Consider the following 15,026-nt stretch of genomic DNA (forward strand, 5'->3'; position numbering starts at 1 on the left):
ATGACTTATTTTACGAACAGTGTAATTCTACTAATTCTGCATGGGTCTGTCTACAATCTGGACTATGTTTTGAAATGCCTGTGTGGCTTAATGTATGTGGGCCAAACTCAACTGAATCTTAAACTGAGAGTGGCAGAGCATAAGGCCGCCTATAGAAATAGGAACATGGATTATGCCATTGCCAGACATTATAAAGAGAAAAACCGTGGTTCGGCTACGTCGCTTAAATTTATTGGCATTGAAAGATTGAGTCCTAATCCAAGAGGGGGTAACCTGATTAACCATCTTCTAAGAAGGGAAGCTTTTTGGATTCATGAATTGAACAGGACAACACTGGATTTTAGCTCATTTCTGTGGTGATGATGATGATGATGTTGTATATCTTTCTCTGAGGTGTGTTTTACCTCCAGGGAAAGTTGAGATACTGGGTTGTCCTGTCATCCCCTTTAGGGGTATATGACAGGGGTAGGACCTACAGGCTATTTGCCTTAAGATATTTAAGAGTTCCTGAAATGATGTAGTTCTTGTGACTCATGTTTGTTTAATATATATATATATATATATATATATATATATATATATATATATATGATGTTTTTTGATCTGTTTGGATACTAACCACCTTTTTGCTGTTTGCATTATAATATTTTGTATAAGATATTGATTTTATAAATGTCTACACACAAGAAAAACGTAATATTAAAAATGGAATGTACTGGTCATGACCTACAGCACACCTGTGAGTGTTTTTGTAATTTCACTGTGTGAGCCTGAAAAAGCAATTTTAGATTTTTCATGGCTTGATTCTACTATTTCTCTCAGTATCCTGATCATGGAGGATTAAATATTTTCACTCTTCTAGAGTTGCAAAATCCTCTCTTAGTATAATAAACCACTGAGCATGATATGCTGTTAAACAGGGGTCTCAAACTTTGTTAACGTGCAGCTTAATAAATGTTAATGCTCTGATTTTGCGGCATTGCTAGAAAATTCATAGAGAGAGAGAGAGAAAGAGAGATTGATATCTTTATGATTAGATATTTAAGGAAGAACCAAAAAATTAGGAAATTCATGTTAGCTGCTAAATTATTTGTCTAGTTAATTCTGGTTTATTGTAATATCTGTATCATAATAATAACCGGCCTGTTCACAGACAGGGACCAAATTAAATAAGCCACACTCAGGGTGTGTTTAGCCCTCCGTTGCAGGCAGCTACTTAAATTTCATGCTACTTTCACATGAAGCAGTTCTTTAATTAACCTTTGACCCTCCCTGTCACACAGAGAGTCCCTATACAAGAAACGGGGTCTGGAGAGTCTGGACTTCAGTACATTGAATAATACCTTTAAAATGAAATGAATTTCTGAAGAATCCCAACAGGATCTGGAATGCTCTTCCTGCATACTTGTTTAAATCTACTGGTGTTATAGATTTAAGTTTTTAAAATGTAATTTTTCTGTTGACAAAATCCCAATTAGATTAGCTAACTTCCACAAGCAGGCCCTTTTAGCCTGGACACTAGTAGGCTACAATCATAACTTCAGTCCTCATAGTTACTTCATTTGGACTAATAAAGACATCTTATAAATAAATGGTTTGACAATGGAATTTTGCTAGTGGACAACTCTTAAAAAATAATGATTTGTTACTGTCAAATTCAGAATTCCTTCAAAAATTCAAGATTCCAATCACACTCAAAGAACATGGCACTGTTTTTAATGCTATACCTCAGGTCCTCTTCAATTTTTGAGAAATGTTCATTTCACAAAAAACAACAACAACGTTGTTTCTAACAGGAAGGAAGGAATTAATATTGAGAATAAGTCGTGCAGTTACAAACATATAAGGAATTTTTGGACTGTACTCTCTGCTGCAAAGTTCTTTTGGTCTACTATTGTGAGTGATTTAGACCGGAAAAAGGCATGTGCTGTTCTTAACAAATATTGTAGTAATAATAAGGTAAAAGAGTTAAGTCATCGCATTTACCTCGCCAAAGAAGTGTTGCAAAGATTTAAGCTTAACATTCATTGATTACAACTGTGATTTTTGCAATTCAGAAAGAGAAACTGTATTTCATCTTTTTTTGTATCACTGTGAACATACAAATGTATTCTGGAAAGATCTGGAACCTTTTATTACAGAAAAGCATTATATTTTGTACTTCATGGTCCAGACAACATTAACTATATTGTGCAGCTCCTCATCATACTTGGAAAATTCCACATCCACAAATAGAAATGGACTGGATCCAAACCCTGCTTCAGTCGATTACAGTTGAACTGAAACACTACAGCAGAACTGTTAAAAAACAAAAAAAGCAATAAAATGTCTTAATATTATAGAAGGACTGAATTTAATTTGAGTTTCTAGCAATGTAAAATGTTATTGATTATCTGTGTATTTGGCATTTTTGTTACTATAATGAACTGTGCATCAATAAAAATTTAAAAAAATCAAACACCCCGAACAATTTTAATCCTTTTTATGACGCAGATTTCATCAGATTAAACTACAATCCAATCAAATGGCTTCATCTGCTTCATGGATCAATGCAGCAGACCATAAACATGCCTTTTGTGTTATAATCTACAACTTCGGTATGTATTTGCATATAGCTATAAAGCTGCATATAAAAGTCAAACTATTCATTTGTATCTGCAGTAGCGATATCTGTTTTGAAAAGAAAATGACGTTTTGTATCATTTTATTTCGATGTCCCGTTATTATTGGTAATTTTATTCAGGCGATATCTCAAACTTCAACGTCACCGTCTTTTGGGGGTCCTTGACGTGGCAGTGATAAACAAAGATGGCGGAAGCGTTTGGAGTTGGAACTAGATAAGTTGGTGTTTTATGTTTTTAAGTCGGTAATCAGAACTTTTCACATCGTTTTTCGTTGACTTGTTTGCGGTATTTTATGTGTGAAGTGGTAAAATGAGCGGCTGGGCCGGTTTTTCTGACGAGGAGCTCCGGAAGATGCAGCAGAAAGGTAACATTTCTGCTAATTTAAGCCGAACACGGCAGCTGCTGACTGCGTTTGTCTCTTTAAATCCAACTAAAGAATTCATCTATTAAAAAACCACATGTGTTTTCAGACTTAGCGATGTGCCGGCCCGAGGCCCGAGGTCGGAAACCGACTCCAGCTAACCGGAGTCGGCAGCAGTTACAGCGGGAAAGGGCCCTTCAGCTCGCCGCGCAGAGAAACGCTCCTACCGGCCTCCCACCGGAGCAGCAACTCACCAAACCGCCGCCGCAGGAAGAGCCTGCACCTCAGCCCGCAACCCCTGCAGCACCTCCGGCCGCGAGACAGGAGGTGCTGCAGAAACCCAGCGAGCCGGAGCCGACTGGAAACCACCAGCCGGCTCCAGAGGAGGGGACCCCGGCCGTCAAAGAGCTGGAGAAACAAGAGGTGGAACTGTTAGTATGTGTTTAATATCGTACTCGCTTTTGAGGTTTCACAGGTTGTAAACATACAAAAAATACGACCACTGCTGTTGCATACTGTTTATAACTTTTGCTGTTTTGATCTCCCATTCATGTTATTACTGCTGGTGTTTTCATGCCCCATGTGTGAATAGATAATAATAATTAAACGCTCCAGTTGGGGTGTTTCATCATCATCATCATATCTGCAGTCTGCAGTCTGGGATAATGTATTTAAATCCACTATTTTCACTGTTCTTCTTCGCTGGACATCAGAATCAGAAGGAGCTTTATTGCCAAGTAGTATTTTACACGTACATTTGCTTTGGTGATTAGGTGCAGCTGTTAAATAAATGTAAAGATATATATAAATATGGAATAAAAAGATGTGCAAGGTGTAAAAGAATAATGGAACTATGTGCAAAAGAAAAAAAATGTGAGTTTTATTACATGTGCATTAATCCGGATTTATGTTGTGCAAGGGGGAGAGGGCTTGTGTTTATAAAAAGAATAATAAGTAATCTGTGTAATATGGCAGTGATATGCTAAATATTTACATCAGATGTGCAAAAGTTAACAGGATGTATTTATGTATAGGGCAGTAAATATTGCCTTAGGTTTTGCCCCAGAGTAACATTTTATCATTGGTAGTTTAAGCATGTGTTGCACCGCAGACCTAATATTTTTACATAATTCTACATGTTACTATTTGAAGGACGGTGTCAGACCAAAACCCCTCTAATGGTGGGAATTTAGATTATTATTTTTTTAATTTGATAAGCATTTTTGCGTGTAAAATTCTCTCTCGTGTTTGATCACAGACGGGAAAAGACGCGCCTGGAGCAACTGCAGCAAGAGCAAAAGCTAATCGAAGAGAGGAATAAGCGCAAGAAAGCTCTCCTAACAAAAACTATCGCTGAGAAGTAAGTATGACTGTCCTGGTACGTTGTGGACATTAAGGCCATAAGATGAAATGTACTTTTTAAAAAACTTTATTGTCCACAGGTCCAAACAGACTCAGGCAGAGGCTGTGAAGCTGAAGAGAATCCAGAAGGAGCTCCAGGCCCTCGATGACATGGTGTCCAACGATATCGGCATTCTGAGAGGCAGGATCGAACAAGCCAGCTGGGAATACTCCGCTGCCAGGTAGAGAGACAACACAAGGAAATAAGAGTGCACAGCTCTGTACAAGCTGAATCAGTGAGGGGTCCGATCAGATAAATCCCAGACACCTGTCTCCCCGGGCTGTAAGCTCAACTTTGTGTGTAAAAGTGTCAGTAGCCGTGTTTCCATCAACGTTTTTTAATGCACATTTTGAAGCGTCGCATTAGAAAAGGTTGGAAACAGCAACATAAAAAAAAAAAAAAAGAGATCCTAAATTTGCAAAAAAGTTTTTACGCTCGCTTGAGGTGGTTTTTGCCTTTTGTCGAAAAAGAGTAGATGGGCTAGATGGAAACACTTCATGTAGCAAACTTGTAACTCACGACTGATCAGCTGTTTCTGCTGTCGCCGTCTTGCCCGGTCGTGCAGAGTTCTGCACGCCTGCCCAGAATTTCCTGCACCTTTTGTGCTGAGAAAAGAGGTGGATGCAAATCTGGGCAGGTAGCCTTCATCATCTGTTCTGCCGAATGATGCATTCATCTCTTAAAGGTCCTTTTCAGATCCTTTGCTCTGCACGCTGATCAAACGGGGTTATCACCGCATATTGTGCTACTTCTACTGAGTGTAATAAAATATTATCGACTCTAAACTTTCATAAAATATATACTTAGAATCATTTATCAGCATTGGTGAACACCACAGACGTAGTTGAGTTCTTTAGTTCAAGCAGCAAGGGCCCGAAATGGTATAATGGGACAGCACAGCACTTACTTCAGGGCTGAGGCGCTGAAGGGACCGACTGTCTGAAACGTCTCTTGCCGAGTAAATTGGTTAAATGAAAATTACCTGTGGACAAAAGGTCATTTTGAAATCACTTACACAGAAATGTAAACTCCCTTTTTATTTTTTTTGTAGTTGCTCCACCCATGTTTGTTTTCCTTTTTTTTCTTCTCTCGCCTGCTTCACCTGGTAAGCCTGTGTGTAATGTCACAACTCTATAAACTATGGGTAATTCAAAAAGTCTGCAGAGATGCGGACTGAAGGAAAGTGTGCATAAAGGGCTCAAATAGTCTTCGTGAGAGCCCTCAGACACCTGGCGATATGGCTGTGGGACAGTCTTAGCCCTCACATACTTGCCAGGAACACTCAAAGTTATTGAGTCCGTGAGTGTGGAGATTGGGATCCAGCCAATGAAAATCTGAACTGCACTCTTCGCCCTAATCAGGACAAAGCACTTCAGAGTGCCTCTCATGTAAAGTGCTGGCTCGGCCTTAGGGAGCAATTTGGGGCAGAGTGTTTTACTCAGTGACACTTTGCCATGTGGACAGATGAACTGGATGACTGCTGGGACATCAGTCACACGACGACACATGTAAATGAAGGGTTACTTACTCCCAGGGTTCTGTGTAACTGTGGAAGTATTTTTACATAAATGACCCACTTTTACCTTCCATCACAGTCTTGCAGTGAACAGCACTGTGAGCGCTTGATTACTGACAAAACAAAAAGTGGCCAGGTAAAGAACTGTACATAAAGCTCTGACTGCCCCCTGCAGCTTGTTTCCAGAATTCATTTAACCCTTATTCCCCCAAACACTTGTAGTCCACATGTGTTCTCATTTTGACACAATCCTGCTCAGATGTTCAACATACAGACGCTAATGAAGCAGGTTTAGAACTAAAAACCCAGGACAATTTGTTAAATATAACTTTATAAATACATTTTGAATCAGGATACATGTTTATTTTTTCCTAGAGTTTTTAATCTGTGCAGCATCAAAGTTTCACAGCAGCCACAGAAGTTTTAAAGACTGTAACTGCGTTATGATGGTTTGTAGCAACGCTGATCCAGTAAAGCCGGGTTTAAGCTTGTGCTCATAGCTGTGATTTGTCCGTGCAGCACTCTTGTGTGGTGAGATTAGCTCAATGTCATGAACACTCTCCCTTACAGATGTTTGTATGACGGGAAGAGGGCCCGACCTTCACACACTCACCACACCGGGTCCTGTTATGATTTATGTTGATATAATCAGTTGTTGAGATTTCTCTGAGGTACGACTTCAAACCCTGAGGTGAAGTGTTTGACATCATCTGTTTAGATACCGCAGTGTTTCCAAACAGCATGTTCTGTTCTTCACAATTAAAACAACATTTCTGTTATTCAGTCATTGTGAAAGAACTTGTGTTTGTGCTCAGTATGAAAAACTGGGTTGGAAAGCGTTCAGTGCCAGTGTCTATACAAAAAAATACCTTTTTTTATCTAATTAATGACAACAAAACTATACTATTTTGACACACATAAGGATGTTTTTCTACAAAAAACATGTTTTATATTTAGCAAAAGAAGCCAAAGTCCCGCAGCTTAAACATTAGTCTATTATCGTTTAATCTGGTGAGGATTGTAATACTGATAAAAGTCCATCATCACGCCTTCATATTGCATGTTTGTCTGACTAGCAGCCCAAAACACAAAGATATTCTATTAAATAAAATTAAAGATCCTCAGATTTTAAAAGCTGGAACCGGAGAATTATTTTTATTTTCTGTTAGGAGACCTGTCAGTTAATTGAGGGGTAACTTCAGCTCGGGACCCAGGCCTATTCCAAAGATGATTTGTCCAATATGCTTACTAATGTTTTGACCTTAATAGCAGGCAGTCATGTCGTCTTTAATCTTGCTGGGTTATTTCTCTCTTGGGAAGCGGAATGTTTGCTTCATTTCGGTTTCCAGTCGTGCTTTTGTGGTTAAGCTTTGTTTGACACAAAGCAAGTGTTAAAAGAGGAATATGTTGCATGATGCGCACTCTGCATAATTGGTCGTGGTGGATATTATCATCACGAGGAATGCAGCCGGGAGTTGGATTTGTTGTAGCAATTATTCTTAATGAAGTGAAACACTACTACTACACTGCTGTCACAGAATTCAACTTATGTATGGTATCTAAAACTTTCTGTTTTAAGTTTTTCCTCACATATTTTCTCAGAAAGCGCTATGAGAAGGCGGAAGTGGAGTACGTGACGGCCAAGCTGGATTTGCACAAGAAGACGGAGGTGAAGGAGCAGCTGACGGAGCACCTCTGCGCCATCATCCAGCAGAACGAGCTGCGTAAAGCCCACAAGCTGGAGGAGCTGATGCAGCAGCTGCAGCTTCAGGCCACTGAAGAAGAGCTGGAGAGGCAGAAGAAGGAGGAGGAGGAGGAGGAGCAGAAGAAGAGGAGAAGAAGCTGTGTGGAGACGCAGCGAGACGGGAAACAGGGAAACGGTTCAGCGGAGAATCAGGTGGAAACAGTGCAATCAAGCAAAGACTGTAGACCCACAGAGGAGGAGGCAGTGAAAGAGGAGCGGGAGGGAGGCGACGTCCAGCAGGAGCACCACGTCAAGACTGAACCAGCAAAGACTGAGCAAGACTGTAAAACACTAGAAAACTGTGTTCAGAGTGAACTTGTTGCGTCCTGACGCTCAGAAAGGAGAGACACGTGTCATGTGTCGACCTGCTCTGTAAAATATCCGGAAATATAAAACACTAATACTGTCAGATAGATGAAAAATGAGTCTGTGCAACCCGGCCTCCTTTAAAAATGACATTCATAATCTACTAGATGTTTTTTCCCTCATATGTAAGGTAATTACTGCCTGGCTTACGTTTACTGGCAACAGTTTTCCCACTGGTGCGGCTCATAATCAGTGCATCCCTAAGTAAAAATCACAATGGTAAAAGATGTCATCTGGGCAGCATTGCGTGTCCTTTAAAAAGCTTCTTGCTTCATATTTGGCAGACTGTAGCGTTCAGTATCAGAAACTCGTCAAGTACTGAATTTTGCAATTGAATATCTGTTCAGATTCAGACTATTTACTCATTTTGTGATCAAAATCACAGTTTTAGACTACTTTATATAGCTTTCATGTGGCTGCTTGTATTTAGACAACACTCAAACACTGTAGAAAAGTGATGGTGTGTGGGGGGGGAGTATTGTTTTGGTGTTAATATTGAAACTCTGCCCTCAGTACGTCTGTACCTGCAGGATCAGGCAGAATCCTGTTCAGCTGCAGAGTAAATCAGAAGACTATCTTTCAGCCATTATCCTCAATCGGTTGCTTTTTCAATATATGTCTCTGTGTGTGTGTGCGCTTCCAAAAAATAGCTCTTCTTCCAAACATGTGGTTTTCCATCACATGTGAATTATCTCCCTGAGCAAAGGTGGAATTCAAAAAGCTGACTGTTTTTGATTGTTGTCTCTTTGTGGCAACGATGAAAGTTGACTTCCTGGAAAATCTCCCGTTTCATGCCGGCGGAGCGAAGCATTAATCCCACTCTATTCCAAACATAAACCCTCCTGTCTTATGTGTTGTAGATGAACATGTTAGCCGGCGCTGGGCTCGTCTTTCACAAAGCTAATTGTCGTCTTGTCAGTGCAGCTGAGGAGCAGCCGGCCTCCTGACGGGTAAGATGAGATCTGTTGATGTATGTACGGATGCGCTCAGCTGCATGTGTTTCTGCGGGCTTAGAGTTTATTTCTTTCGCTGCACATGGAACTGTGTCCCCAAAATAACGTATGACAATAATCTGATATGAAACTTTATATATATGTGGGCCTGACCAAAGTCTGTACACTCTGTAAGTTAAATTAGTGCGAAGACGGTTTTTTAAAAATGGGGTAAATATTTAAAAAGGTGATTTTTTTTTTTTTTTTTTTTTAGATAAACACTACAGTTTGATATTTTACTAAAATAAACTGAAAAAGAACATATTGTGTTTTCATGTTTGTCGTTTTAACGTAATTAGTTATCTGCAGGACTGAAGCTTGTGATTGTGGAAGGAATTTACACGGGGACCACTCTGGGACTCTTGGCAGGTCGTTTTTTTTTTTTTTTTTAAAGACCAGTAAGTGTTTCTGTAAACCGCTTTGAGATTTTACGGCGCTCCGGTCACATCTGGCCGTCTGAAGGAGAGGCCGTAAAAGCAGCTTTTTTAATTAGTTGGGAGGTAGAAGCTCAGAGAGGGAGAGTGACCACCGTCCTGTCTGTCCCTGCAGAACCTCCAAGGTCAACGTTTGAAGTCCTGAGGAGCAGATTTCAGCTCACATTTGACCAAATTATAAAGACAGTCAAATAAAAAAAGGACAGAATTATGTCATTTCCACTCAGTTGTGACCATCACTATAAAAGCAAAATATGCTGCTGGAATGTAACTAAGTACCTTTACTCAAGTACAATTATGGGTTACTTGCATTTTCCTTTATGCTCCTTTCTTCTTCTTCTCCATCACATTTCAAAGGGGAATATTGTACTTTCTACTCCATTTATAGAGCAACTACCAGTACAGATTCATGTTTTTAAATATGCATGCATAAATTCTATAAATTGTCTTTTCTTTAAAAAAAAAAAAAGTGAATATAAATAAATATTTTCTAAAATCAAGTTACTTCATAATGCAGCAACCTGCATTCTGATCCCATCTATAGAACATTTTGAAACACATTGATTTGAAATAGAAAATAAAATTTTCTGCAGCCACCTGTTTTGATAAAATAACACATGTTAAAGCACCATTAATAAAACAGCAATATAACAATATGAAAGAGGCCATTTAGCACAATGAGTACTTTTACTGTTGATACTGTAAAGGCCATTTCTGTACTTTTAAGTACTTGTAATGTAGAATCTTTGATATTAGGGTATTTCTCCCATAGTGGGTTGATGTGGGGATTCTTGTGAACAGGAATGTGGTCTGGATTATGACAAAGAAAAATGAGAAGATACAGGCTGCGGAGATTAAGGCATCCAACCGGGCTTCAAACTGCAGGAATTGCTTCTACGTTGGAAATCTATTTCCATGAGGGAAGTGTGTGTGTGTGCGTGCGTACGGACGCACGCGCGTGTGTTGGGCGCTGGGCCGAACTTCAGAGAGCGGAGGGTTTATAAAGTAAAGTGTGATTTATGTGGCGCTGGCGTCCCTCGACAGGTCGAGAAAGACCCCGAAACCCGAGAAGTCCGAGAGCCGAGAGAAAGAAAAAACAAAAAAGAAAGCCCAAATCAAGTTTCCCTGAAGCTCTGAGCCATCTGGACGAGCCGGGCTGCACCTCCATATCAGCTGAACTCTGAACTCACTGCCGGTCCGACTGCGACCCGACAGAAAATAGAGTCATGTTGAGTCTGTTTTAAATGTTTGCAGTGATTTAAAAAATAAATAAAATAAAACTGAAGGGGACAACGTTTAACCTCTTTTACATATAGGCCTAATTCTCTTTGGCAATTAACAAAATCTTACCCAGATTAAATTACTGCTTAATAATTAACACAATCTAATTTCTGCGGGCCCACTCTTGATTTAAAGTTTCACTGTTGTGGCCTAATGGATGTTATTTCTCAAAAGAGCCCACTGTAGACTCCAAATAGACAAGCACAAAAAATAATTCAATTAAAACTCCTTCAATGACATTGTTTAAGAAATTTTAACGGATTTTGGCTGGTAAATATCGGGAGAAGAAATTCAGTTTGACCAAAAGCCAGTGTAGATTTTGTTGTTGTAAAATAAATAAATTAAATAGGCTAAAAAAAAAAGGAAGGAAAACCCTGCTTTTAAATATAAAACTATCCAAACCCCAAAGAATAAACCAAGTAATGAATTGATTGACTTCTCCGGATGATCAGTTGCGGTGTTAAGCGGTCTTGAGCGGTTTATTTGGGGGGAGGGGGGCTGCAATAATGAGAATCAGCGCGGCTGAATTAATTTCACACGGCCACTTGCTCTGTAAACTCTCCGTGTTGTTTTAATCAGGAGCAGATTTGCTTTTTTATGTCGGAGCGCCACAGACCGTTTACAGTTCCAGCAGTGCAGCATGTGAGCCGCCTGCAACAAGAGAAACAACAGCAGAACAGAACGGCTCGTAAAACAAAGAGGGCACAGATAGTTCATATCATACAATTAAATACACTCACCGGCAGTGCACCAGTATTTACATTTTTACTGCACATTTATCTGACAGCTGGGGTAATTTGTAATTACACACTGACATCAAACTATAAAATATCGCTGGCAAAATCTCCAAAAGTCCACTTTTCAGCTCGATGACAGTGATGTGTTTTAGTTTTAGAGATTTCTTTCAACCTAGAAGAACGTGATCATCTAATGTTTTCTGGATGCAAGCAGCCAGAATAGATGGAATATAGCTACAAACTCACATCTCCAGTTTTGGAGGATTTTATGATTATTTTTCTTCATTCAAATCTGCAGATTTATTTGATACATTAAGATGCATCAGTAATTAAACAATTAAATATTTTAACAAGTGACTAAGTGAATTATTTTTTGGACTATAGTAAAAGGTGAATGTCAGAATCATAATAATCTTCATACACCACCTAGTTTTAGACATATGCTCCTGCTAGGAATTTATCAAATAAAGGCCTTTTTAAGATAAAATATAAGGCAAGTTATAAGATAAAATAAGATTTTATTGTTCCTGAGAGGCACAATTTGAATTACAGCACAACAAACAAGCTAAGTCTATAGAGAAGTTAAACATAGAGCACTAATATCAAATAAAAGCTGCAAGCCAGGCCCAGTGCGCCTGGCTTGCAGCTTCCTCCTGATATTCCACCCCAAAGTGACACAGTAGCAGTGGAAGTAGTTTGCACATCAGCAATATGTGGCCTATTAAATGTACAGAAACTACTCAGAATGGTGTTATTACCTACTTTTAACTAATACATATGCTGTTGGGAGATTTAATCTACAGCAATTCATCATATCTTATTAACTGATCACATATGTTGTGTTTTAAATCTGCAAAGTAACAATGAAGTGGGATACAATATTTTCCCTCTAAAATGCAGTGAAATAGCTTGAAATAGAAATACTGAAGTATAGATACCTCACAATTGTACTATAGCATGGAGTGAATGTATTGGTGTAGATGAAATATATACTGAATCTATAGGAGATGGAAGTATAATGTAAAGTAAAGGATCAGAGTATTTCTTCCACCAGTTTCTGCATGTTAAACACAACCTTTGCCTAACAGGCCAGATGCTTTCTGCAGTCTGCAGCACCAGTCCTGACTCTTCAGCCTCTGACAGCCTCCCCTGAAAGCTGCAATCAGCTCAGAGTCTGTGTGAGAGATTTGCAGCTCAGCAGCAGTCGCTAGAAAGAGAAATCCCGGTGCAGCCGCTGCAATCAGGCGCAGCGCAGGGGGAGCGTGTCTGCGACATATGGTTCCCTGCACAGGATGTAAAGAGTCAACAAGGAGGCCATTCACTCCCAATTAGGGAAATAAAACAGGACATGGGGCCAAAGAGCTACTCCAATCAGCACCAGGGGTCACTGGACAGCGGCGGCGGCAGGGCGGCGGCCCGGGACCGTCATCATCATCACCCTCATCATCATTCTCAGGACTGCACAGGGACTGAGCTAATGCAGACCAAAAGGGAGGTTTCATTTAAATGCATCCATTTTGACTGACAGGTCTGGTGAGAGAAGTACCACAGTGTACAAATACTACTGTACAAGTAAAAGTCCTGCATTTAATAGTTAATTAGTATTATCAGATGTGTACTATGGATTATAGGGCTATCAATGCTGAGTGCATTATAAGCATCATGTGGAGGTGGAACTAATCTGAACTACTTTACTTTGGAACCACACTGCAGAAGATGACATGTTTTGTAAAGACTTTATCTGCAAGGTATAACTGCAGCTGTCAAATAATATATGATGTACTGTGATCACGCATCTTAAAAATATCATGTAATTGGAGCAGGCTACTACAAGTTGCCTTCTGGTGTGCGTGCAGCTCTTGGTTGTAGCTTTCATCTTTGAAAACTAAAAGGCCAGTAGATGTTTTGGTCATCAGAGTGCCTATAAAAACATACATACACTGTGTAGTCTCTGTGAGAACACACACACTCACCTGCCTGCTGAATTCTCCTCATTAAGATTTACACCAATCTCAGAGGGTCAGCAGGTTTTTGTGGGTTCACCGTTCAGTTACCACCCACTGTCTCCTCGAGCTGGACCAGACTACAAACCAGTACAGGCTCTAATTATCCCTGTTCAGGCTTTCAGTCCTGACATGAGTTAAAGCGCTGGTGTTTCATGACTATGTGGTTAAGTCCCCATTTCAAACTCACAAAACCCATTTAGTGAAGCTGCATTAATTTATGATCATTCCTGTTTCTGGCTTGTGCAGATTAATACTGTATCAGAAAAAGATCTTTAGGTCTTTAAGATTTATGCGATGCACTTTATCTAAGTTATAAGTCTGAGCCCAGAACCAGGCGACTGTAACGCCGATGAAACACTTGGAGCTTTTTAACAAACTGCTGTGGATGAAAAACAGTGAAATATTTTGTGTTATAGATCAAAGTATGACAGTGAGATGGTTAGCATACAGTGTGCCTGCAGACGCAAATCCACATGACACACAGATACACTCAAATGGTTAAGTTAAGCCCCTTTCCACATGTAAACACACAGGTAAAACAACACTAATATGTTGCTGTTCCAGGCTCATGCAGTCACGTTTCTTACATTATTCTTATTGTTACAGTTGATTCTTGATTTTGGGAATACACGGTGTCCTTTCTAACCACGAGGCAGCTGTTACATGTTTGATTTTTGTAAATGCAAAGACCGAAGTGATGCTGTTGGCTGCAACAGGTGCAAATATAACCTGTGCCAATTTGAAGGCTGTCTGTTTTATATTAAGAGACATGGAAGAAGAAATCTTTTACTAAAGTTAAAGTAGAATACTATAATGCAAAACAGCCCTGTGCAGAGTGGTATATTTATCAAATAAATCAGTTTTATTACATATTAATCAACATGTACGTAACATTTTATGAGCTTTTTTTCTGTTTAGTAGTTTTAATCCATAACAATTCATTTTCAGCATATTTTTTTTATGTATTTTGTGTAATCTTGATCTGAACCGTAATAATATTTCTTTCTGAAATGTAGTGAAGAAGTAAAAGTGCAAATACTCAAGAAAAGCACCTTAAAATTGTACTTTAGTAAATGTACTTGCTACCTCTACAAATTAGGTATATTTTGTGTTTTGCGCTGTGATCACTTTGATCATTGTTTTGTTTTTTAAATTTTTTAATATTCAGTTTAACAGACAAAATTGTCACTCAGAACTTTGTCGAAGATGTGGAAGGTATATTTACATTTGTCTTTCTGAAATGTTTTTGTTTTTGCAGATTTTGTTGAGGGTGTTTTTTGTCAGGATGGTTAAAAAGACACGCTGGAGTTGTGGTGAGAGAGAGTGGACGATATGCAGCTTAGGATTCAAACTTGGGACTTTGTGATGACATGGTATGCATGTTAAATCACTGGTCCATCAGGTTGCACTCACAGAGTGTTTCCTCATCCATGTTCAGGGTCTGAGACAAAGCTGGGATTTTGGGCTGTGTAAACAAAACACATTTAATTTAAAGTGACTTTAAGTTCGTCTTCAGCAGACGGAGATGATCCTTAAATCAGCTCAGCATGGTTTTACTTTACT

At 39.3% G+C, this 15,026-nt stretch overlaps 1 protein-coding gene across 1 annotated transcript; it reads left to right on the forward strand.

Annotated features, from left to right (window-relative positions):
* The first annotated feature begins 2,796 nt into the window (after nt 1-2,796).
* On the forward strand, nt 2,797-9,205 carry gorab (golgin, rab6-interacting). The gene is made up of 5 exons (XM_038714984.1): nt 2,797-2,988; nt 3,095-3,416; nt 4,244-4,345; nt 4,428-4,568; nt 7,506-9,205. The coding sequence occupies exons 1-5, from the start codon at nt 2,934-2,936 to the stop codon at nt 7,975-7,977; spliced, it is 1,092 nt and encodes a 363-aa protein (XP_038570912.1). The 5' UTR covers nt 2,797-2,933; the 3' UTR covers nt 7,978-9,205.
* The last annotated feature ends 5,821 nt before the right edge of the window (nt 9,206-15,026 follow it).

Source organism: Micropterus salmoides, unplaced genomic scaffold, assembly GCF_014851395.1.
Source record: "Micropterus salmoides isolate LMB-PRFRI ecotype aquatic unplaced genomic scaffold, ASM1485139v1 Ms_hic_scaffold_13, whole genome shotgun sequence".
NCBI lineage: Eukaryota > Metazoa > Chordata > Actinopteri > Centrarchiformes > Centrarchidae > Micropterus > Micropterus salmoides.